Raw genomic sequence first — 24,742 nt, forward strand, 5'->3', positions numbered from 1 at the left:
CATCTAAAGCTATTCTATACCTCGGGACAGCAGCAAGATGGCACTTTCTACAAAAAAACAAAAAAAAAAAAAGCAAATGTTGCCAGGCAAAAACAAACTTCGCCCGGTAGCACATTATTTATTTTTGTTTATTTTTAAGTGCAACTAAAGAGCTCTTCAGAGGAGCTAAGATTTCCTTACATATAATTATGTAGTAAAGCTATAATAACTATAATTTTGACCTTTTTGGTGACCTTCAAAATGTTGGAGGTTATATTTGAGACCAATGCCCATCTATCCTGAAAGTTTCATGAAGATTGGTCCAGCAGTTTTCCTGTAATGTTGCTAATAAAACAACAACAACAAAAAAACAAACAAACAAAGAAACCCCATCGAAAACAAATCTCGCCCCCTGGTGGACTCCGTCCCTGGCGAGGCAATTAAAAAAACAAAACAAAACAAAAAAAACCACAACCCACTAAAGTCAATTCATGCAGCCATGAATTTTGAAGAAGTCCACCTAAGTAGAAATGATTTTGTCGGATGTTTTGTATAAAGTTTTTATTTATCAAATTTGAGGAGAGGGGGGAAAAAAAAAAGTCCAGTGAATATACAAAAGTTATCCCACTATCTCGTCATACATGAGCCGACAGCCGACTTGGCGCTATGCCAGGGCTCGACATTAACGCTTGTCTGGGACAAGTGATCCTTTATGTCGGACAAGTTCATCATCTCAGTTACTTGTCCGATCGGACAAGTGCCAAAATACGTCGATATTCGGGTTACATATCAAATTTATCAGTTTATTCACATGATTTCTGAAGCATCTCACTCGACATTTTGTTTTGATGAATCGCCGGATGTTTCTCTTCGGAAAGAGCGATGTGCGCATGCGCAATATTCCGCTTGCGAAACCGGCCAATACCGCTTTGTGTATTTGAGCTGAAAAGTAAACGGTTGTTTACCAGACCCTCCAGGATTTCGCAATGTTGCGATTTGCAACTTCAACGCAAATTCAACCAATCCCCGTCAAATCAGGGCGGTGTTGCAATTATATCCAATCACTGCAACTTTCTCGCAAATTTGACCAATCGTTGGCGTCGGCTTGAGGTGACGTCGACAAACTACCTTCCGCCTTACTTCTGTGTTTCCGTTCAAGAGAAGCAGCATGTGCGAGTCAGTGTTTATATAGGCTTAAATTCTGTTACTGAAAGTGTGTTATGTTTACAGTGAAGGACTGTGCGCACTTTATTTTTTACTTAATACAAGAAATTAATGGATGCCAACATTTTTGCCAAAATGGTATTTTATTTTCCATTGTTTAGGCAGCTTCAGCATCATACTGTGAGATTCTGTTCAAATTGTTTTTTTTTTCTTCTATGAAGCCTGAGCCATTTATTTTATTAATTTATAATTATTGTTTAATTTAGTCTTCAGGAGAGGCTGCCTGCACACAGTACTAGTATTAATAGTTTTTTTTCTTACATGAAAGCTGAGGCATTTATATTATATTTGAAGGTAACTTCATGTTGTGCTGTGAGGTTCTCTGCACTTTAACTTTTGAACCAACAGGTGCATTTGGATAAGTAAAGCCTATTTTTCTGCATTTTTGTAGATCTGGTAATCTTTTATATTGGTAAAGTTGTTTATAGGTCCATTTCTCAGTGTCTTTGTTTTTTTAATCAATAGTTTTTCAGTAATAACTTAATATTTAACATATCACTCAATTTTAATCACAAAAAGAGAAAATCGCAACAATTTCTCGCAACTTTCACTTCCTCCCGCAATGTAATCGCAACAAAAACCTAAAAAACACCGCAACCATTAAATACCATACAGGAGCCACACTGAATAATTAGACAACAACAATTCATCAGTGGAGGATATATATTCAAAGTTAATAATTTAAAAATGAAAATATATATCATTTTAATTTTCTGGTTTTCAATTTCTCATAAATAAATTAATGATTGATGGAGTCCAATTTTTTTCTGCAGTGAATAGATTTTTGTGTTAAAGTAATTCCAGGGATGAGAATGAAAAATATTTTAAAAGTCTGAAAAAACCGGGGCGGGGCTAATGATTTTTGGCTTTTTTTTTTTTTACCCCAAAACCATTAATTTTATCAGCAAAAATTTGTAATTTGGAAATAAATTCCCCTTCTTGGTGGACTCCCAGGTGAAAATGATTAATATGGTACAAGAGACTTGTTTTTAATCAATTCACATTTGATGATTTCAAAAAAAAAAAAAAAAATCAATGCACCTTTTAATATAAACGAGCTCTACAGTATTATATTTCTGCATTTTAGCTATTCATGTCTTTGAATACTCTAATCCTTTAAAATGAAGTGCAAACCAGAAAAAAGTTCTATCATATAATTCTCTTAAGCTTTCTTCTGATGTTATCATGGTAGCAGGAGGTCTTGCATATTAAGCAGGCAACATTCAACATCACTCATCACTTCCCTTTCAACTGTTGTGTGAACTAACTAGGTTTTATCTGGACAGGATGTTGTGTAATGTAATACAGATACCATATGGTCAATTTGAAGATCAAGATGGTGATTTTGAATTAAAGAACAGGCATGTACAATGGGCATTACATATTGGAAATTTTTTTTAAATCAAAAACTATAAGTTCATCTCAGCCTACAGATTGGGCAGACGCTCCCGCGCGGCACATACCAGCAATTCCATCCCCCTATGAAATGAGCAATAAGTAGGAGTTTTATACACGGTATCGTACTTAAAATTTCATCAATTGAAAACTCTGGTCCTCGAGAAAAGAGATAAAAGCCCGCCCACACTGAAAGCTGATTGGCTTATTTTGCTGAGTAACCCAATCAAGATGCTCTTTGTCTGGCATGCGCTACATGAACAGGCACACAGGCAGTGTTGCCAGATTGGGTGGTTTTAAGTGCATTTTGGCAGGTTTTGAACATATTTTAGGCTGGAAAACGTCAGCAGTATCTGGCAACACTGCACACAGTCTCCCTCGCGCACCCCCTCGCGCGCGCACATTCTAAGATGCGTGATGCAGACCTTAATGTTGCGCGCGCAGCGCGCGCACGCACACTCTTGCTTGCTTCTATCAATATGCAGGAGACTCCCAGAACTTCCGGGAGACTTGGGATGTCTGCGTTATAAGGTGACCACAGATTGTTAATCATCCCCCCCCCCAAAAAAAAAAATTTCTCAACGGATTTACATCGATCTCAAAAACAATCATTTTGGTCTGAAAAAGTCGGAAATCCGCCAATCGGCGGAAAATTCTCATCCCTGTAATTCTGGTGAAATTAGTTTATTACAAATAGTTTGTTTTTTTTCTCAAATTTATCTTTGGACAAGTCAACTTCACATTCGGACAGGTAAATTTCCTTTCAACTTGCCCGACAGGACAAGTGGTTTCAAAAGTTAATGTAGAGCCCTGTATGCACCTCGTCAGCTATCCGCTTGTGTACGACTTGATTTTGTGGAATAACTGCTAATTATAGTCTCTTCATAAATAAAAAATTAAAAAAACAAATAAAGTTACATAAATAACCAAATGAGACGCTTCAGATACACATGATAAATTCTAAAACTTTATGGTTGCACCTTGTTTAAAAACCTCATCCAAAGTACTTTGAGAAGAAACTCATTCCTTTGTGACACTTCGACCAGGACACCAAAGTAAACTATGCTTGATTGTCAGAGATCTCCTATAAAAACAGTATGATGGTGGTTCTTACGAAAACTAAGTTTGATGACTTGGACTGTATCGATCCATTGCGGTTCTTCGGCTCTGCCTGGAAGAGTGACTTACTGAGTTTAGGGACAGGCTGAGTGTCCCAGAACTGGTACTTGTGCTTCGTGGCCTCGTCTATGTTCTTGGCAGGTCCTTGACATGTCGACAGCAGCTCCATCGCCCTCTGAATGTCCTGCAGCTTTTGCATGGGAATGGCTGGATTCTGAGAGAGAAGACAGACCAGTCAGTGGATGTGTAAGGTAAAGTAATCTTTACTAATGAGGACTGTATTTACTCCAAAATTAAGCTGAACATAAGAAAAATAAATAAATCAACATCGCAGCATGTCATGCTATGTGTAATAATTCCTAGGAACAGGAAGTAACCGGTCATAAACAGGTACGAGAGCAATGTTCGGGACCTTTATCTCCTGAGAATCAGAGGCAGAATCAGACTTGGTTCCTCCTGAGCTAGGTTTTTCTTTCTTCCTCTTCTGTTTCTTCTTTTTCTTCTTTGCGCCAACGTCTCCACCGGGACTCCTGCACAAAAGCACATCTTTAGATTATGCCTGGAAGGTTTACCCTTAAAGTGCATATTCTGGACCAATTTCTTTTTTTTTTTTTATATGAAAGCATGTCCCTTTACACACTCATCCAGAAGGGTAATTTTGCACAAGGCCATCTGTCTACAACAGAAAAAAATAAAATAACAAAACACGTCTGGAAAAATCCCAAGGGAGTCTGGAGCCAGATTCATGACGTTACCTGCGGAAGTGCCAGCAGGCTGCGCGAGCTTTGCACGGTTTCAGTGCACAGCCTGTGTAGACCAAGCGCTCCCATTTCTCTCTCAGTCACTACGTTTACATGCACATAGAGAGAATCGAATTTCTGCCGTTGCTCGACTGAAATCGAAGTTCAAAATGCCATGTATACACCTTAATTCGGCTGAAATTGAACCGAACTTGATTTCTCGGAATCGAGCTACACGACCTAGTTTATGCGATTTCTGCCGAGCTACTTTGCGCATGTATACCCTATCGAGCTAGTTGTCGAGCTACTTCCGGAAGTGACGAGTGACGAGACCACAAGCGGGAAACACAACAGCCTCGGTCGGCATGACAACGAATCATGACAACGGCATGAATCTTTTCTTTTTGTGGCATTGTTTGCACTGTTAAAATTTAGCTCACTTACTGTATCACCAAATACATCTGTACAGCTGTTGCATAGCTGTGAATTGTGTACATAAACAAGTCACTGTATTTGTGTGAGTGTATATATGTCCAACATCTGAAGAATGTCAATAAAAACAAAACAATTGAACTTTGTGTGTTTATTAAGACATGAGTTAAATTGTAAGCAAAAAAAAAACATTTTTTTGTAAGCAAAAAATGGACTTTAGAAAAATATTATTGTGCAAAATAAGTTGTCTTACAAAACAGTGGTCTGCGCCAGACAGTTTGTAGCCATAGTCTGTTAGAGCAAGCCTAACAGCTTGAACACGGAACTGCTAGTGTTGCCAGATTGGGGGTTTTAAGTGCATTTTAGCGGATTTGAACATGTTTTGGGCTGGAAAACGTCAGCAGTATCTGGCAACACTATAGCTCTTCTTCATGACGACAACCGGAAGTGTACCAACACGATGGGGCGTGTAGCGCCACGTGTGGCTCGGGTGCACAATGCACCTTGCACAATAGCCCGATTTCACTTGTGCATGTAGGATTGGATTTCTCTGGCACCCCTGCTGGGACCCTTTGCTTGATTACCAACAGCAGCTCGATTTGGACGTGCATGTAAACGTAGTCATTGTCCGGTCTTTTGGGAAACGATGAGTACTAATCCCATCAAAATTGGTGTTACGATACATCTGTTAACCATTTTAATAATTACGCGATAACGTTGAAGAAATTTGCAGAAAACCACCAGGTCGTTTTCTCAGAAACAAACCAGCGCCGACGTAGGATTCAGAGGGAGGCGTCTTGCAGATGACGTCACGAAAATCAACGTTTGCCGGGAAATCCAAATGCCAAGTTTTTTCAGAGGCGGACCAATTCGCCTCAAATGGCTTGACTTCAACTGAATTTTTCTGGTATTGAGCAAGGTAAAAAAAAATTGCAGAGAATGCAGAATGTGACAGATATTTGACCAAAGTTTAATATAAAATAGGAGAATTACATTGATCTTGCTCCTGAATTTACCTGTAATACGCACTTTAACGCTGGACCCTGATACTTATGCAACTTTAAACCAATCGTCTTTAACTATCATGTTTAAGACGTAAAGCAATATACAGACAGCAGATTAAGGTACTGAGATGACGCATGATATGATGAGAGGAGAGCTGGTAACCGAGACCCGAAACATGATGTTATTGTGGAACTCATTACTTCGCATATTTTCCTGTTAAGCTAAATGAGGCTTGTGAATCTGCCTAGCAACGGTGAGCACATTTTAACCCTCTTTCTCCCAGTGTGAACTAGGTGCTAGTTCTGGGCTGGTTCAGCTTTGGAACTTTCTAAGAACTAGGTTGCTTTCCCACGGGCGAGAGAGCCACATCATTGCATCACTGTATACTACAACAGCAGCAAATTACTGGATTAGACAGACTAGATCAGTGTTTCGCAAAGTGTGGTCCGCGGACCACTGGTGGTCCGCAAGAGACCTCAAGTGGTCCGCGAGGTGATCTACAAATGTAGTCAGCGTTTTCAAGATAAGCTAGCGTATGCTTTGTAACATTATTAGAAAGTTAAATTTATCCAATCTTGTTTTTAACAACAATCAAACGGGCCTGTAATTTCATCATCATCATCATTATTATAAAAGCGTTCTGCATCTGAATTTGCACCACATAAAACTTGTCGTGTGCACGTGCTCTTATTCCGCCTCTCGTCTCTAGGCAACAGTCACCTCACAAATCTCTGCCTCACAGGCAAACAGGCAGGCAGACGTGAAAACAAGCAAACGAAAATTCTGAACATGTAATAGGCTAATCCTAACTAGCTCGTGTTCATGGTGATTTTTTTTTAATTTACTGAAAGTGAAACAACAAGGATGGAGAAGTGGCTGACAGGTTCAGTTAAGAGGAAAAAACCTGACACTACCCACACAAGCATCAATAAGGAGAAAATGCAAAGAAAAGAAGATTCAGTTAGCACTGAGTCCCCAACACAGGAAGAACAAGAAAAACAAGCTCGGCAGACTAAACCAACGGCAAAGGTGAAAAGAAAATACCACAATGAATATCTAAAGTTGGGATTTTTCTGGACTGGGGATTCTGAAGATTCCAATCCCCACTGTGTCCTGTGCTATGAGATTTGAGCCAACGAGGCAATGAAGCCAGCGAAACTCAAGCGCCACATTGAGACGAAACACAAAGAATGCCTTGGCAAACCGTTAGCATTTTTCGAGAGAAAATGTGAGGAACTTAAATGCCATATGCGAAAGGACACAAAGCAGTACTTCGCCCCTGGAGAAAATGCCAAGGCCACAGAAGCCTCTTTTATGGTACAGTGCCTTGCAAAAGTATTTACACCCCTTGAACTTTTTCACATTTTTCCACCTTACAACCACGAACTTAAGTTTTTTAATTGAGATTTTATGTCATAGACCAATACAGAGTAGCACATAATTGTGAAGTGAAACGAAAATGATAAATGGTCTTCAAAATTTTAAACAAATAAAAATCTGAAAAATGTGGTGTGCATTAGTATTCAGACCCCCTGCGTCAATACTTTGTAAAGCCACCTTTTGCTGCAATTACAGCTGCAAGTCTTTTGTGGTATGTCTCTACCAGCTTTGCACATCTAGACACCGAAATTTTTGCCCATTCTTCTTTACAAAATAGCTCAAGCTCAGCCAGATTGGATGGAGAGCGTCTGTGAACAGCAATTTTCAAGTCTTGCCACAGATGCTCAATGGGATGGCAGGCTAATGTGGCCTACCGGCGCACTGTCCAGTAATCGTTACTTATCTCCACTCGGGAGGGTGGTTTAATTATTCTTCAAATAATTAAACCACCTCTTATTTAGTATTACGACGAAAGTAGGAATTTATCATAACTACCAGGATAAATTGTTTGGGCGCGAGTCTTGTTGAGGTCCGGCGTCATCGCGATCAGAGTCAGCCGAGTTGATGTCCGATTTCCGAGGCTGCACGGTCAAACCAGTGAGCCACATTCACCGATTGCTTCACAACGGCCATAGTTTTCAGACATATCAGTGTTTTCCCCAGAAAAAAATTAAACGCCTAAATTCTGGCATGATAATACACAGACAATTGAGCGCCAAGCGAAACTAGGGGGGTCCGGGGGCATGCTCCCCCAGAAAATTTTTTGAAAATAGATGCGCTCAGGCGCATTTTCAGGGTCTCAGAGGTTTTAGATACGTGATTACAGGATAGATTTACCAGTGTTTCAATAATTTCTGACCTAAATAGTATTAATTTATACACATCTGAAATTTAATTAAAGTTAAACTGTTAAACTGCAAGTTAAACTGTTTTGTTATAGATTACTTGGGTATATGATAGATTGAAAATCTACGGGGATCCCTTAATTATCTATGATCAAGTCGTGTTGTAACAAAAATGTGCACGAAAGTATGAACAGTGGTTTGCTCCATCTTATGCAATCCAGTGAAGAGAATCGATCATCATGACCTCCTGTTGATCACAAAGGGATCTGAACCTAAGAACTGCCACCTTAAAATAAGTTGCTGTATTACTATAACTGTAATGATTTAGAATGTTTCTGATGCAATTACCATAATATATGTATCACTAAGATGCACTGAAAAGAAAAGTAAGGCAACTGCATATTATAAAGTTTAAATTTTGGCACTTTATTAAATGGACTAGATTAAGATTAAAACATATTTAAAGGGACAGAAAACTTAATTCATACATTTAAGTTTGCAGAAAGTTTATGTACTTATAAACACCTTCATGAATAATAGACTAGGTCAAACTTTTGTGATTAAAATCAGTCGGCTTTGTCCATCTGGTGGGGGACAACATCGGCAGCCAATGAGATCGCTTATAATGAATCGAAAACTTCCGGGATGTCTGACGGTTTCTTTCGATATTTTTATTGGACGGTTTGAACACGTGGTCTTGACATGGCCAACAGATTACAGTTTGTTTACATCATACCACGCGGACATGTTACTTTGACAGAATCAACACAAACATTGGAAAAAAAGACCGCTTGTTTAAAGTGCATATTCTGGACCAATGTTGTGCGTTTTTTTATATGAAAGTATGTCCCTTTACACACTCATCCAGAAGGGTAATTTTCCTCAAGGCCATCTGTCTACAGCAGAAAAAAAATAAAATAAAACGTGTCTGGAAAAATCCCAAGGGAGTCTGGAGCCAGATTCGTGACGTTACCTGCGGAAGCGCCAGCAGGCTGCGCGAGCTTTGCACGGTTTCAGTGCACAGCCTGTGTAGACCAAGCGCTCCCATTTCTCTCTCATTGTCCGGTCTTTTGGAAAACGATGAGTACTAATCCCATCAAGATTGGTGTTGCTGCACCCTCCTACGATACATCTGTTAACCATTTTAATAATTACGCGATAACGTTGAAGACATTTGCAGAAAACCACCAGGTCGTTTTCTCAGAAACAAACCAGCGCTGACGTAGGATTTAGAGGGAGGCGTCCTGCAAGCGACGTCACGAAAATTAATGTTTGCCGGGAAATCCAAATGCCAAGTTTTTTCAGAGGCGGACCAATTCGCCTCAAATGGCTTGATTTCAATTGAATTTTTCTGGTATTGCGCAAGGTAAAAAAATTGCACAAAATGCAAAATGTGACAGATATTTGACCAAAGTTTAATATAAAATAGGAGAATTACATTGATGTTGCTCCTGAATTTACCCAGGATATGCACTTTAACACAAATATCAATCAGTATGTAAATGGATCTGTTATTTGCTTTTCTATGTATCTAGTTACTTGTGGGTAGGAAATTTAACGCATCGGTATAAATCTAAGCATACCGGATTTTAACTAAAGCGACTAAGCGTATCGGCAGACAGAGCAGGGCCCGATATGCTAAAACGCTTTGGGGGAAGCCATGCATATATGGTTTCACCTCTCGATATTCAATTTGGAGAGTTCCTACTTCAAAATCGCTATAGCTTTAAGACATTTTACACAACCTCTCACGACCAAAGCACACGTCCGCAGGTAAACACAGAGCTGTTCCGGGTCTGTTTGCCTTGAATGACGTCACGACGACGGTCCCCTGGCGGCGAAAGTGCACATAAGTGAGATGTAAACGAACCTTCGGAAATTGGGCAAAACAGGATATTTTACCCGTTTTATTCAATTTCAGGGTGCAAATTAGACACCAGGAAGATTGAATTCGCTTTTTGGGCCGTTCTTCTAGACCAGCCTCTCTCAACCAGGGTGCCATCAAAAATTTATATATTCTAACATTGAAATAAATAAAATGAATTAAAATTCCAAAAAACGATAGTTACACTGGCGGCACGGTGGTGTAGTGGTTAGCGCTGTCGCCTCACAGCAAGAAGGTCCGGGTTCGAGCCCCATGGTCGGCAAGGACCTTTCTGTGCAGAGTTTGCATGTTCTTTCCGTGTCCGCGTGGGTTTCCTCCGGGTGCTCCAGTTTCCCCCACAGTCCAAAGACATGCAGGTTAGGTTAACTGGTGACTCTAAATTGACCGTAGGCGAGTGTGAATTAGGGGTCGACCAATAATCGGCCTGGCCGATATATCGGGCCGATATTCTGCATTTTTAGGGTTATCGGTATCGGCCATAATTTCCACCGATATGCCGATAACATGCCTTTTTGCAGCCATTTCGTTCCTAACGCGACCGTCACTGCACGTCCTTTCCTGCACTCGCCTCTCTGAGTTCAAGAACACGGTCCCGCCCACCACAACATCTGATTTGTTGTGAACTGTTTCAAGGCGGCCGTACGGGCACTCGGGCAGAAGCGGCACAAGGGATACAGCCAATCAACACGCGCAGCTAACTGCTGTGAACTGTTTCAAGGTGGCCGTATGGGCACTCGGGCAGAAGCAGATCCCACTTCAAGGTAAGGATACGCTGCTTTTGCCGCAATAAGTCACAAACACACAAGTTGCAAAAGCACAACATCATTATATGTTTACATTCTTCATCTACTACTCGTTAAAATTGTCCATTTGCATCTGTGTAGCCAGGCAAACTTAGCTTATGGAAGGAAGCACTTGAATTAGCCTACAACCAACTAGTCTCGCTGAAACTACATGTAATGTTGTCCATAGTAAGCAGTCCCCAGCATAACGTAGGCTGCAGTCATCTTTAAATCCCCGTCTGGAAACGTTGTGAATGTGTCAGTAGTTCTACTCGAACAGCAGAATGACAGCCATACAGAGAGGTGGTCAAGGGAAGACGAAATAAAACGTAGTGTTTGTGTTCTGTAGGCTAGCGCAAGCCTACTGGCTATTTGTTATGGTGATGATAAACTTCATGACGTGACTCGTGCTCAGAAAGCGCATTGCACTTGTATATGTTAGGTAACTTTATAAAGCGCTATTTGAACATTTAAACAAGCCAGGTGTGATATGGTGCTAGCAGGCTGTGTAATACTGTAGGGAGTTTGTCAGGACGCTTGTTGTGGGCTCAGTAATTAATTGTGTCGTGGATGCACACTTGCTTGGATAAACGCTAATGAATGAAATACATCAATTAAACTCTTGACTTAAATGTTCTTATGCTACTTCACATTGCGCTGTAATGCACTCCACTAGTCATTCTTGCACAAGTGATTCTCCTCGCTAGCGCTTCTGATTCGGAAAGCGATATACTCAAAGGAGCAGAGCCGTAGATGGTTACTTGTTAAGTTGTTACATAATAGGGAGGGATAGCCTACTTTGTTTGATTTTACTTTTTAAAAAATGCTGCAGGCAGCTCCCTACACTTGATTTGTTATTTAAAAACTACTTGAAGTTGGTAAGTCTTACTTAGTTCTTAGTGTAAAAGAATCCAGAGTGTATTTTCATTCATTTTCCACTGAAAATGGTGAGCTATAATATAGTAGGGAGTGATTTATTTTTTTATTGGTGAATATTGTATTTTATTCTAACTAATGTTTGACTTTATTGTACAAATGCTGCTGGCATCTCCCTGCACAAAACTTCATGTTCAAGTTTACAATTAAACATACATTTCATGGATATGAAGGTCTGTGTCAGTGTGTGCTATGTTTAATTTCATGTGAATTAAAATGTTTACATTTATCGGTTGCACATATCGGTTATCGGCATCCCAATTCCATAATAATCGGTATCAGCCCTGAAAAAAACATATCGGTCGATCCCTAGTGTGAATGGTTGTCTGTGTCTATGTGTCAGCCCTGTGATGACCTGGCGACTTGTCCAGGGTGTACCCCGCCTTTCGCCCGTAGTCAGCTGGGATAGGCTCCAGCTTGTCTGCGACCCTGTAGAACAGGATAAAGCGGCTACAGATAATGAGATGAGATAGTTACACTAATGCAGATCATCGCCGCATCATGTCACAACGTCACTGCCGGGGTCAGCGTGACTGCGTATATTTTATATGGGGGTGCCTTGAGAATTTGCATACTTCTGAAGGGTGCCGTGACTGAAAAAAGACTGAGAAACGCTGGTCTAGACGATAAAGTTAATATTCTACGTTTCACCTCCGACCCTTGCCTATGACCTTTAAAGGAACAGTCCACCGTACTTCCATAATGAAATATGCTCTTATCCGAATTGAGACGAGCTGATCCGTACCTCTCTGAGCTTTGCGCGACCTCCCGGTCAGTCAGACGCGCTGTCACTCCTGTTAGCAATGTAGCTAGGCTCAGTATGGCCAATGGTATTTTTTGGGGCTGTAGTTAGATGCGACCAAACTCTTCCGCGGTTTTCCTGTTTACATAGGTTTATATGACCAGTGATATGAAACAAGTTCAGTTACACAAATTGAAACGTAGCGAATTTCTATGCTATGGAAAGTCCGCACTATAACGACAGGCATACTAACACCTTCTGCGTGCTTCGACAGCGCATTGATACGGAGCTCAGATATCAATGCGCTGCCGAAGGTGTTAGTACGCCTGTCATTATAGTGCGGACTTTCCATAGCATAGAAAATCGCTACGTTTCAATTTATGTAACTGAACTTGTTTCATATCACTGGTCATATAAACCTATGTAAACAGGAAAAACGCAGAAGAGTTTGGTCGCATCTAACTACAGCCCCAAAAAATACCGTTGGCCATACTGAGCCTAGCTACATCGCGAACAGGAGTGACAGCACGTCTGACTGCGTCTGACTGACTGGGAGGTCGCGCAAAGCTCGGAGAGGTACGGAGCAGCTCGTCTCAATTCAGATAAGAGCATATTTCATTATGGAAGTACGGTGGACTGTTCCTTTAAGGCTGCCATGACACAAGTAATGGCCCTTTTCCACTACCCTTTTTCAGCTCACTTCAGCCCGACACGGCTCGCGTTTCGACTACCTCAGAACAGCACGACTCAGCTCGCTTCAGCCCTGCTTAGCACCCAAAACTCGCACGGTTTTGGAGTGGGGCTGAAGCGAGCCAAACCGAGCTGAGTGAGGCTGGGGGCGTGAGCAGACACTCCCCTGTGCACTGATTGGTGAGGAGGAGTGTCCTCACACGCCCCGCGAGCACGCTGGGATCTGTAAACACCGTAAACCCGGAAGAAGAAGAATTACGAGAATTTCTGAAGCCTTATGCGCCTCGCCTCATCTATACGCTCTTGCCAGTATCTGTTGGCGTTGTCGGTGACAACAAGCCACAGCACCAAGACCAGCAACACTAACGACTCCATGTCCTCCATGTTTATTGTTTACTATCCGGGTCGTGAGACTACCGCTTAAAAGATCACTGATGTCACTGTTTGCGCCGCTTAACGACATCACGTGATGTCCACCCACTTTCGCTAACTCCACCCAATGTGTCCACCCACTTCCAACCAGCACGGTTCAGCGCGGTTGTAGTCGAAATGCAACTCCAACAGCCCCGCTCAGCTCGACTCAGCCCGACTCAGCACGGCACGGCTCAGCCCGACTCAGCTCGGCACGGCTCAGCTGGTTTGTAGTGGAAAAGCGGCAATAGTTCCACTCATCACTCGGGTGCGCTCCGTCCTGAACACTTTCCTGTGGTGGAAAACTTAAATCTGTATAAAAAAGTTTATTTGACAATTCCAAAAGCGATAAAACTGGAAATCTCAAAATGTTAAATAAACGTCTCCTGAGAGAAAACCTGATATTATTAAAAACACCACACTACTTTAATAATCCGCCATACAGGTCTGTTACTATAGAAACGAGCGCGTTAATACAAACCTAGTAGGCGGAACTACTTTCATAGAAAACTACTCAACACCTTCTGACCAATCAGAACCGAGAACCGAGCAGCGCTGTGGTTTATTCACCACCGCCAGTGTGTTCTGCAGTTTGCACGATGCTTAACTCTTGCGCGAATAAAACTAGTACGTTTAGGAGCTTATTAGCATTAAGCTAGTTAACTGACACCACTACTAGTCATGAAGCGAAGCTAAGCTAATAAACACAGCTCGAGCTTTTCATTCAAACGTGGCCCGTTACTGTGGCTACCAGAAGCTGTTAGCTGAAATGACAAGCAGTAAATAAACAAAACCCACACTAAATGAACCAAAAGTAAAACACAGTAAATTGTTAACCAGCTGCACAGTCCATACTTATGATAACTGACAGCTGTGTTTCGGGACTGCTGTCGGTTATTATTAGCTTTTTTTTTTAAGCATGAATGCTAAAGCTGAGCTAGTTAGCCCCTAACCACGACCACTGATTATTAGCCTTAAAAGATAAAACCCGGGACTATTTCAGAAACAAAAGCTCACCCTTGTGTGTGTTCGTTTTCCTCTTCATTGTCTCCGTCGATGCCGCAGGTGTCCTGGTCGTCCAGCTCCAGGCTCTGCTGGCTGGCCGCAGACTCGCTGTCCTCCGCCATCACGGATGGAGAGAAGAGAAAGCCTGGAACGCTGAGGATAGTGAAGTTTACTGCAGGAACAGCGCCGCCTGCTGGACACTGTCCATAAACGCGTCTTCAAAATAAGAGTCGATTAGGAAATTCTTGTGGAAATTGACTAGTCTCATCTCATCATCTCTAGCCGCTTTATCCTGTCCTACAGGGTCGCAGGCAAGCTGGAGCCTATCCCAGCTGACTACAGGCGAAAGGCGGGGTACACCCTGGACAAGTCGCCAGGTCATCACAGGGCTGCACATAGACACAGACAACCATTCACACTCACATTCACACCTACGCTCAATTTAGAGTCACCAGTTAACCTAACCTGCATGTCTTTGGACTGTGGGGGAAACCGGAGCACCCGGAGGAAACCCACGCGGACACGGGGAGAACATGCAAACTCCGCACAGAAAGGCCCTCGCCGGCCACGGGGCTCGAACCCGGACCTTCTTGCTGTGAGGCGACAGCGCTAACCACTACACCACCGTGCCGGTTAGGCTAACTGGTGGCTCTAAATTAACCGTAGGTGTGAATCATACTTGCCAACTTTTCAAAATTCTCATGGGGGAGAAAAGTGCATGAACGACATTTTCAATTGAAAATATCGCAGTTGAAACGATAAAAACAGTGGATCCCAGTTAGCCTAACCGGCACGGTGGCATAATGGTTAGCGCTGTCGCATCACAGCATGAAGGTCCGGGTTCAAGCCCCGTGGCCGGCGAGGGCCTTTCTGTGCGGAGTTTGCATCTTCTCCCCGTGTCCGCGTGGGTTTCCTCCGGGTGCTCCGGTTTCCCCCACAGTCCAAAGACATGCAGGTTAGGTTAACTGGTGACTCTAAATTGACCGTAGGTGTGAATGTGAGTGTGAATGGTTGTCTGTGTCTATGTGTCAGCCCTGTGATGACCTGGCGACTTGTCCAGGGTGTACCCCGCCTCTCACCCGTAGTCAGCTGGGATAGGCTCCAGCTTGCCTGCGACCCCTGTAGAACAGGATAAAGCGGCTAGAGATAATGAGATGAGATGAGATTACTATAGGTTATGCGATTCATGTATCAGGCATGAGCTAGCCCAGAGTGAAAAATCTGAAATAATACTCATCTTGAATTTTAATCTCATCTCATTATCTGTAGCCGCTTTATCCTTCTACAGGGTCGCAGGCAAGCTGGAGCCTATCCCAGCTGACTACGGGCGAAAGGCGGGGTACACCCTGGACAAGTCGCCAGGTCATCACAGGGCTGACAGACAGAGACAACCATTCACACTCACATTCACACCTACGGTCAATTTAGAGTCACCAGTTAACCTAACCTGCATGTCTTTGGACTGTGGGGGAAACCGGAGCACCCGGAGGAAACCCACGCGGACACGGGGAGAACATGCAAACTCCGCACAGAAAGGCCCTCACCGGCCACGGGGCTCGAACCCGGACCTTCTTGCTGTGAGGCGACAGCGCTAACCATTACACCACCGTGCCAGTTAGGCTAACTGGTGGGTCTAAATTAACCGTAGGTGTGAATCATACTTGCCAACTTTTCAAAATTCTCATGGGGGAGAAAAGTGCATGAACGACATTTTCAATTGAAAATATCACAGTTGAAACGATAAAAACAGTGGATCCCAGTTAGCCTAACCGGCACGGTGGCGTAGTGGTTAGCGCTGTCGCCTCACAGCATGAAGGTCCGGGTTCGAGCCCCGTGGCCGGCGAGGGCTTTTCTGTGCGGAGTTTGCATGTTGTCCGCGTGTCCGCGTGGGTTTCCTCCGGGTGCTCCGGTTTCCCCCACAGTCCAAAGACATGCAGGTTAGGTTAACTGGTGACTCTAAATTGACCGTAGGTGTGAATGTGAGTGTGAATGGTTGTCTGTGTCTATGTGTCAGCCCTGTGATGACCTGGTGACTTGTCCAGGGTGTACCCCGCCTTTCGCCCGTAGTCAGCTGGGATAGGCTCCAGCTTGCCTGCGACCCTGTAGAACAGGATAAAGCGGCTAGAGATAATGAGATGAGATGAGATATTGTTCTATCAATTACTATAGGTTATGAGATTCATGTATCAGACATGAGCTAGCCCAGAGTGAAAAATCTGAAATAATACTTGTCTTGACTTTTAATATAATAACAATGAAAGGGAAGTCTGCTTAAATCAGATTTTGAGCTGAAAAATCTCACGCCTGAATATTGTATACATACAGAGACACAAAGAAAAAAAACAAGTGATGCTTGAGAAGAATGTTTATAATTTCTTAAAATAGCCACAGTGAATGAAAGTATTATTGGATTGCATCAAATCGTTTTCCTTCTGTAAGCTCATGTAAAAATACAGAGAACTATAATATATATAAATTAAATTGTAATAAGATTTAACCAAAATAGTAACAACTCAATTAAATACATACTGCACTGTCTAGTACTACTAAAATGCGTCTCTCTCACTAAACACTTTCCAACAGAATTTTTAAAAAGCACTAGAAATCCTATCAAAATCCTATCGGAATGCATCAACGGAATTTGCTCATTTGCAAACTTTGAAAGTTTTCAAACAAAATTTAAAAATGGCACTATAAATACTACCATACTATCAAAATATACTCCACAAAGAAATTCACTCGCATGCAAAATTTTAATACTACCAAAATACACTCACTAGTAATCTTTCACTTAAAACCTCAAAACTCGATCAAAATCAATCACTTCCCAGATAATTCACTTGTAAACTTTCACTTAAAACTTTCAAACATAAATTCAAAATAGCACTAAGACACTACCACACTATTCAAACACACTCATCAAACAAACTCGATAGTTATGGCCACCCGACCCAGCGTTAAAAATTCTCCAACTGAAATAAATTCGCGAGACCCGGATGTAAACATACAGACTTCTAAACTTTGACCTGTGCGGTCAGTGAATCGCTTACCTTGCAAAATGCGTTGGTCTGGCTGGTCGAACATTTGCTTATCCATGGAAATTCATTCTCCCATGCAACCTGGTATTTGCATTCATATTTTTGCCATTTGGTATTTGGTTTAGTGGCCATGATGAATGACTGCTTGTAAAAAATGTCAGACAGCCTGTGCGAATCCTACATTATGGAAGTGACTGTCATTCTGTTCGTTGATTGGTTAAAAATCAGTTGATGTCAGCAGTGTTTCTCATACGATTCTGATTGGACATAATCGGGAGTATTTTTAACTTGGCGGTAGGGATTTCCCAAAACCGGGAGATTATCCAGTTTTTTAACAAATACGATCGGGAGGCGGAGGCTAAAAATCGGGAGCCTCCCGCCGAAATCGGGAGGGTTGGCAAGTATGGTGAATGTGAGTGTGAATGGTTGTCTGTGTCTATGTGTCAGCCCTGCTGGCGACTTGTCCAGGGTGTACCCCGCCTCTCGCCCATAGTCAGCTGGGATAGGCTCCAACTTGCCTGCAACCCTGTAGGACAGGATAAGCAGCTACAGACAATGGATGGATAGTCCAGACCGCATGGTTAACATTTGCGGGCTGTCTCTGTCGACAGTTATTCTGCAGTAATTTGCCAAAAAAATGCAATGTTAAATTTTATTAAGGGTCAAAATGACAATTTAATCTGAATACAGCTATGAAAAGTTGTTCAGAGACCTGAAACATGATGGTATTGTGGGCGTCTCCCATAACCCGGTATGGAAAGTATGAACCGGAACGGGACGGGATGTTTTCTAAATATTCAGGGGCTTCATACTTGTACTCACACATATCACTGTCATGTATTTTTTATTCTTGATTATCCAGTATTATTATATCCCGTCACATTGTATTAACGTTATATTCACGATATTTTCAATTGAAATTGATCTAAAAGCCCGGAACACCAATTACGGAATATACCTCGGTGTGATGTCACGAAGAAATCCCGTGTGGCGGAACGAGCGCCATCTTGAGTAAGTTAGGTTGACGTGGGGCAGCCTTGGGCTGCCCACTGCTATGAGTGTGTGCGCGCGTGTTCACTGCTTCAGATGGGTTAAATGCAGAGGATGAATTTCACTGTGCTTGAGTGTGCATGTGACAAATAAAGGTTCCTTCTTGATATGTGGTTTCATGCTGATTGTGAAAACGTGGGTCATAAAACAGAAGCACAGATCAAAAAAGATAAGAACTTGAAATGTACAGTATACAATGTCAGGTGAAGAAACGAAAAGGTACCGTAGAGGTAGGGGAAGAGGCAAGAAATTGTAAAATAGATGAATAAATAGTAGTTAAGTCACATGTTTTGACAATAAAACAACTAAACAGTATATTTTGTTTTTCTTCTAACTTTATCATCATACGTGACGGGACGGGTTCATCTATAAAGGCAGGATGACTAATGCAAGTACCGATTAATAAAATGGTGGACGTGACGGATGTCTCTGTGAAACTAGAACAAAAAAAGGTAAGATTATACATTATGTAAATAAATGTCACAAAAATGGTATTGCGGGACGGAACAGCATATAAAAACCCGGAAGGCAAATATAAGAAAATACGTGACACCACATTAAAATACGTGACGGTACTGTTCCGTCCCGTCCCGTTCTGTACCAGGTTATGGGAGATGTGGTATTGTGGAACTCATTACTTAGCATATTTTTCTGTGATGCTAAATAAGGCTTGTTAATCTGCCTGGCAACAGTGAACACATTTTAACCATCTTTCTACCAATGAGAAATAGGTGCCGGTTCGGAGTTAGTTCAACTTACGAACCTTTTAAGAACTGGTTTGCTTTTCCACGGACTAGAAAGCTGAGTCATTGCATCACTGTATACATCTATATACTACAACAACGGCAGACTACTGGATTACGCAGACTAGATGCTACACTAGCTTTGGTTTTAAGTTTTCGTTGGTCTTGTTGGTCACAATAGTCCCACCCCCAGACATAAACAGCTCTTGGTTTTAGGTGTAGATGCCACTCTTGAACCACTTTTCCTGGCCGAGAGCTGGTTCTTTGGCTGTTGAAACGTGAAGAACTGGTTAGTGGTCAGGCACCGGCTCCAAACTAGCCCTCGTACTGCCTTAATGGAAAAGGGGGTATTTGACATCTTGAATGCCTTTTTATATATAAAACCTGTACACAAGACAGGACTATTTCCAAGTCCGATTTATTCATTCATACCAACTATTTTCAACCAACAGGGAACAGGTTCTTCAAGCAGTTCTGTTCAGGATTCTTTGAACCTTGGTGCCAGCTAGCGAACCAGCCCACGTTTTCACCAGTTTTGAGTGGAACTGTTGTAATCAAGGATGCGTCCTGAACGGAGGGTGTTGCACAATTCACAATAGGAGTAAACAGTAGTCGCAGGATGCATTGAATACCTGTGAGCTTTTGTTGTGTTATTGCATATTCTTGGGTTTCAGTCACGTGGCTTTTCTTAACGATTTTACTTCCGGTAAAACAGCTGGTGGTCAAGCAAACAACTAGCGATAACGTATTAGAGTATGCTTGTAATCTAGAAGCCACTGCTTGCTTTAGATATATTCAGAAGATTGCTATGTGCAATGGAATCGACCCCTACAGTCTGGGAAAGAAGGATTTGTTATACGATCTCGAAAACTACCCTTCAGTCGAGTTCCCCGACATCTCGAACTATCTGGTGTTGCAGACGTCCGTCTACACCGCAAAACAGATGAAAGCGTGGAAGGGTATGGAGGCTTACAACTGTTTTGTATGTGGCTGGGTAAAGGACCTCGCTATCAAGTCACTGCCGAATGAATCCTGGATTGTTTTTGCTTGTGTAAGTATTTTTTTTAAGCTTTTCGTTTGTGTCTTTACAACAAAGCGCTGCAAGTTGAAGTGTAAACAAACAGTTGGCTTGATTCTCACTTGTGTTGGCTCTTATCTCTCAGGTAAATCACTCACAAAGATCATCAGAAACCCCTTTAAAGACCTGGATCTTAGTTAAACAAGATGGAGAAGTAGTGATCATGGCTTCATGACTAAAAAAAAGTACTGTAAAATCACGACACGTGGCAAGAAAAGTACTTGGAAAACACTCGGGACATAGCCGAGAGGGAGATACAAACCTTTCACCAAGTGATCACTGCAAACTCGAGCATGCTTCGACTCGGCTCCCTTCGATTTCAGCGAGAGGTTCAAAAGCCACCTTTCTCTGCGTCTTTTTGTGAAATCCTGTGTTCGTTCACCCTTTTTTTTAATTAGTTCACGGGAAACCCTGAAGAAACTTATCAGTTTCACAGTTTGGTCAATTTGAACAACCCAAAACAAACGCAAGTGTAAGGGATTTTTCATGCGAGCAATACACCTTCTCCAAACAAATGCTTGGTAACTATGCTTTGGTAGACCACCAGCTAAAGTTCTGAATAACTAATGAGGCGGATGTGACGTCATGTGGAACCCAAGAATATTTGTTTTCAGTCCATTTTTTTCTTAAGATGTATCCTTTTCAGAAAAATTCCTTTCTTTATTGCTGTGCTCCACTTCCTCTCCAAACTAATGACACGCCCATTGGTGTAGTCTTGGTTCGCGCTGGAAAAACCAGGTATATTTTGGTTCCAGCTGAGAACCAACGTTTCAGGTTCTGAACCAATTTATCTCATCTCATTATCTCTAGCCGCTTTATCCTGTTCTACAGGGTCGCAGGCAAGCTGGAGCCTATCCCAGCTGACTACGGGAGAAAGGCGGGGTACACCCTGGACAAGTCACCAGGTCATCACAGGGCTGACACATAGACACAGACAACCATTCACACTCACATTCACACCTACGGTCAATTTAGAGTCACCAGTTAAACTAACCTGCATGTCTTTGGACTGTGGGGGAAACCGGAGCACCCGGAGGAAACCCACGCGGACACGGGGAGAACATGCAAACTCCGCACAGAAAGGCCCTCGCCGGCCACGGGGCTCGAACCTGGACCTTCTTGCTGTGAGGCGACAGCGCTAACCACTACACCACCGTGCCGCCCCGAACCAATTTATTTTTGGTCAAAATGCTCTGAACCGTTCAGAATTTGGTGTGCGAACAAGAACGCAACTCATTCCCTGTTGGCTGAAAAAGGGTATTATTGAGTCATCTTCAGTAAGTGATTTATCCTGGTCAGAGTCACGGTGGATTATAGGTTTCTAAATTCACTTACCGTCACGTTTTTGGGAGTTAGGATGAAACCGGAGAACGTGAAGGAATATGGATACAAGGAGAACATGGGAAACTCTGCACAGGCAGTATCCAAGCTCAAGAATCCCCCGGAGAATCCTGGAGGTGTCAGGGAGCGATAGTATGCACAATGCTTGAGCTATTCTTCAGTCATCCATGATGCTTTTATGATGATAAAAAGATGTCTAATCAAGCCAACAATGATGAACAAATCAGTCAGTCATACTAATTTTCTTATTTCTTGAATATAGTGTTCCCTTGTAGCTTTTTTTTCCCAATTAAGCCATCTTCTATGAACATTTAAATGCTGAACCACAAATTCATTCATTAATTAAATGTTTTTTTTCCCCCAGTTGAGGGTTACAATGTAGCCAACACTTTTGCTGGATGTCATGTAAAGCTCTGTGGTTTTGACAAAAACTTTCAAACAAATACAATCCTTCCTGGGGCGGCACAGTGGTGTAGTGGTTAGCGCTGTCGCCTCACAGCAAGAAGGTCCGGGTTCGAGCCCCGTGGCCGGCGAGGGCCTTTCTGTGCGGAGTTTGCATGTTCTCCCCGTGTCCGCGTGGGTTTCCTCCGGGTGCTCCGGTTTCCCCCACAGTCCAAAGACATGCAGGTTAGGTTAACTGGTGACTCTAAATTGACCGTAGGTGTGAATGTGAGTGTGAATGGTTGTCTGTGTCTATGTGTCAGCCCTGTGATGACCTGGCGACTTGTCCAGGGTGTACCCCGCCTTTCGCCCGTAGTCAGCTGGGATAGGCTCCAGCTCGCCTGCGACCCTGTAGAACAGGATAAAGCGGCTAGAGATAATGAGATGAGATGAGATGAGACAATCCTTCCTTTCAGTGCACTAGCTAAAGCCACACCCTAAAACACCTGGGATGTGTTTCCGTATTGGCTGGATGGTGGCTAGTCATTTTTTTATTTTTATTTTTAATTTTTTTTTTAATTACAGAGCCTTAGAGAGTTTCTCCTCTGAGCAGATCATTTACAGCTTACAGATTATCAAATATTACAAAAGTTGTACTTGTACACAACTCTTGGCATGGCAAAACAGTAGCAGTCTTTGAATTTGAACTCATAACCTTTTAATCACTAGCACATGTTCAGAACCAGTGAGCTGGTTACGGTAGGTCCATGTACGGTACATTGCATTTATTTGTCTTTCCATTCAAATTGAGGGGGGAAAAAAAGGACCGAACAAGATATTCTGAAAAAGTTTTTGACTTTGTAAAAATAAGTATTACAAAATGTTCTTGTACTATTTCTTTTGCTATAATTTTAGCTATTCATTTTGTGGCTAAATTTAATGACAATGCAGTTTGAATATCATGACTCAGCAAGTACTGGGTAGATAAAAGAACATCCATTAGTGTGTGACGTGCTGCGCACATGGATCATTATGTGGCTTTTAAAAATAGCGACAGGGTGATGGCGATGATGGTGGTGGAGGACGACATGGCGGTTGGGGGAGGCACACCAGGACTTTCCAGGTGCTGTAGTTTAAGAACATTTTAATCCTTTTTTAAAAATGAAAACAGAAGAAGGTTCCAGAATACACATCTTTCCCAGAGAAAAGCCAGTAGAATAGCATTCTTGTACTTCCTGGTCGACTGAAACATCCTGTAGTGAGTGGGGATTTTTTTTTTTTTGTTCCTTCATAGGATTCATGAATATTTTATATTTTGTGTAGTGAAATAAACATTACACCATTACAAAGAAGTCAATAGCTTATTATGAAAAAAAAAAAAAAGGTCATATCAGGTTCCAGTCCTGTCAGCCAAGAACAGGAATCTGAAGCTACAGTGTGCACAGACTCACCTCAACTGGACAGGTTAACATCGTAAAAAGACCAAGCTAGGATTTTATAATCTTTAACTGTCCAGTTCGGATGAACCGGTGCCCACTGGAGCTTTAGATTCTTCATATTCCTGTTCTTCTCGGACAACCTGATTTGATCTGCTGCTGTTGTGACGACTTCACCTCAAGGTTTGGCGTGATGTGTGCTTGGTGATGCTTTTCTGCTCACCACAGTTGTAAAGAGTGATTATTTTATTAGCTCATCCGACCAACAAGTGATGAGCTTATGCCATCGTGTGTTGTCCGTCGTTATCTACATTTCATAAAAATCGCTTCTTCTCTCTTTCAACTCTTCACTGATTTTTATTCTTTTTGGCAGGAAGGTAGGTCTGCCTGAGGTGCATACCGTATATAGCTTCTACTCAAATTTGCATGATTGCAATTAATAATGAAGATATGGAGTAATTAAGCCGTAACGAGCAGTTTCCACACAAATTGCTTCTTCTCCCTCAATTCTTCACCGATTTTGATTCTTTCTGGCATGAAGGTAGGGGAACCTAGGGTGCATATAACTTCTACCCAGATTTGCTTAATTACAATTATTAATGAAGTTATGGACCAATTAAGCTTTAATGAGCAGTTTAACAACAATTGCTTCTTTTCCGTCAATTCCTTGCTGTTTTGGATTTTTTTCTGGCGTATAGCTTCTATAATATATTGCAAAAGGCGGCCTACTTGAGATCGTTCCTTCTGGACTAGACAGGGCCGGAGTGAGCTACACAGTCATTGACAGTCTCATTTGAGTTACTGTAGCCTTCAAAGTCGTTTCTGTCCTCCCCATCAACAAGGTGTTTAAATGGCAGCAGACCCACCGCTCGCTGGATTCTTTTTTCCCTTTTTTGCACCACTCTCATTCTGTGTAAACTCAAGAGTGTGTTGTGTGAGAAAGTCCCAGGAGATCTGCAGTTTCTGAAACACTCAACCCAGCCCTTATGGTACTAACGACCATGTAATGATTAAACTTACTAAGATCACCCCCCCCCCCCCCCCCCATTCTGACACCTGATGTGAACATTAACTGAAGACCTGTTTCTGCATCTCGTTACGTATC

The 24,742-nt window shown here is 42.2% G+C and overlaps 1 protein-coding gene across 1 annotated transcript in view; it reads right to left on the bottom strand.

The window, feature by feature from the left end:
- nmt2 (N-myristoyltransferase 2) overlaps positions 1-14,738 on the bottom strand; it is a 31,333-nt gene extending 16,595 nt beyond the window's left edge. The window contains exons 1-3 of the mRNA XM_060900267.1: positions 14,583-14,738; positions 4,130-4,247; positions 3,787-3,931 (exon numbers count right to left, since the gene is read on the bottom strand). Of these exons, the coding sequence (XP_060756250.1) occupies positions 3,787-3,931; positions 4,130-4,247; positions 14,583-14,692 (373 nt within the window). The 5' untranslated portion in view covers positions 14,693-14,738. The remainder of the gene's footprint in view (positions 1-3,786; positions 3,932-4,129; positions 4,248-14,582) is intronic.
- Between the last annotated feature and the right edge of the window lie 10,004 nt (positions 14,739-24,742).

Source organism: Neoarius graeffei, chromosome 19, assembly GCF_027579695.1.
Source record: "Neoarius graeffei isolate fNeoGra1 chromosome 19, fNeoGra1.pri, whole genome shotgun sequence".
In the NCBI taxonomy this organism is placed as follows: Eukaryota; Metazoa; Chordata; class Actinopteri; order Siluriformes; family Ariidae; genus Neoarius; species Neoarius graeffei.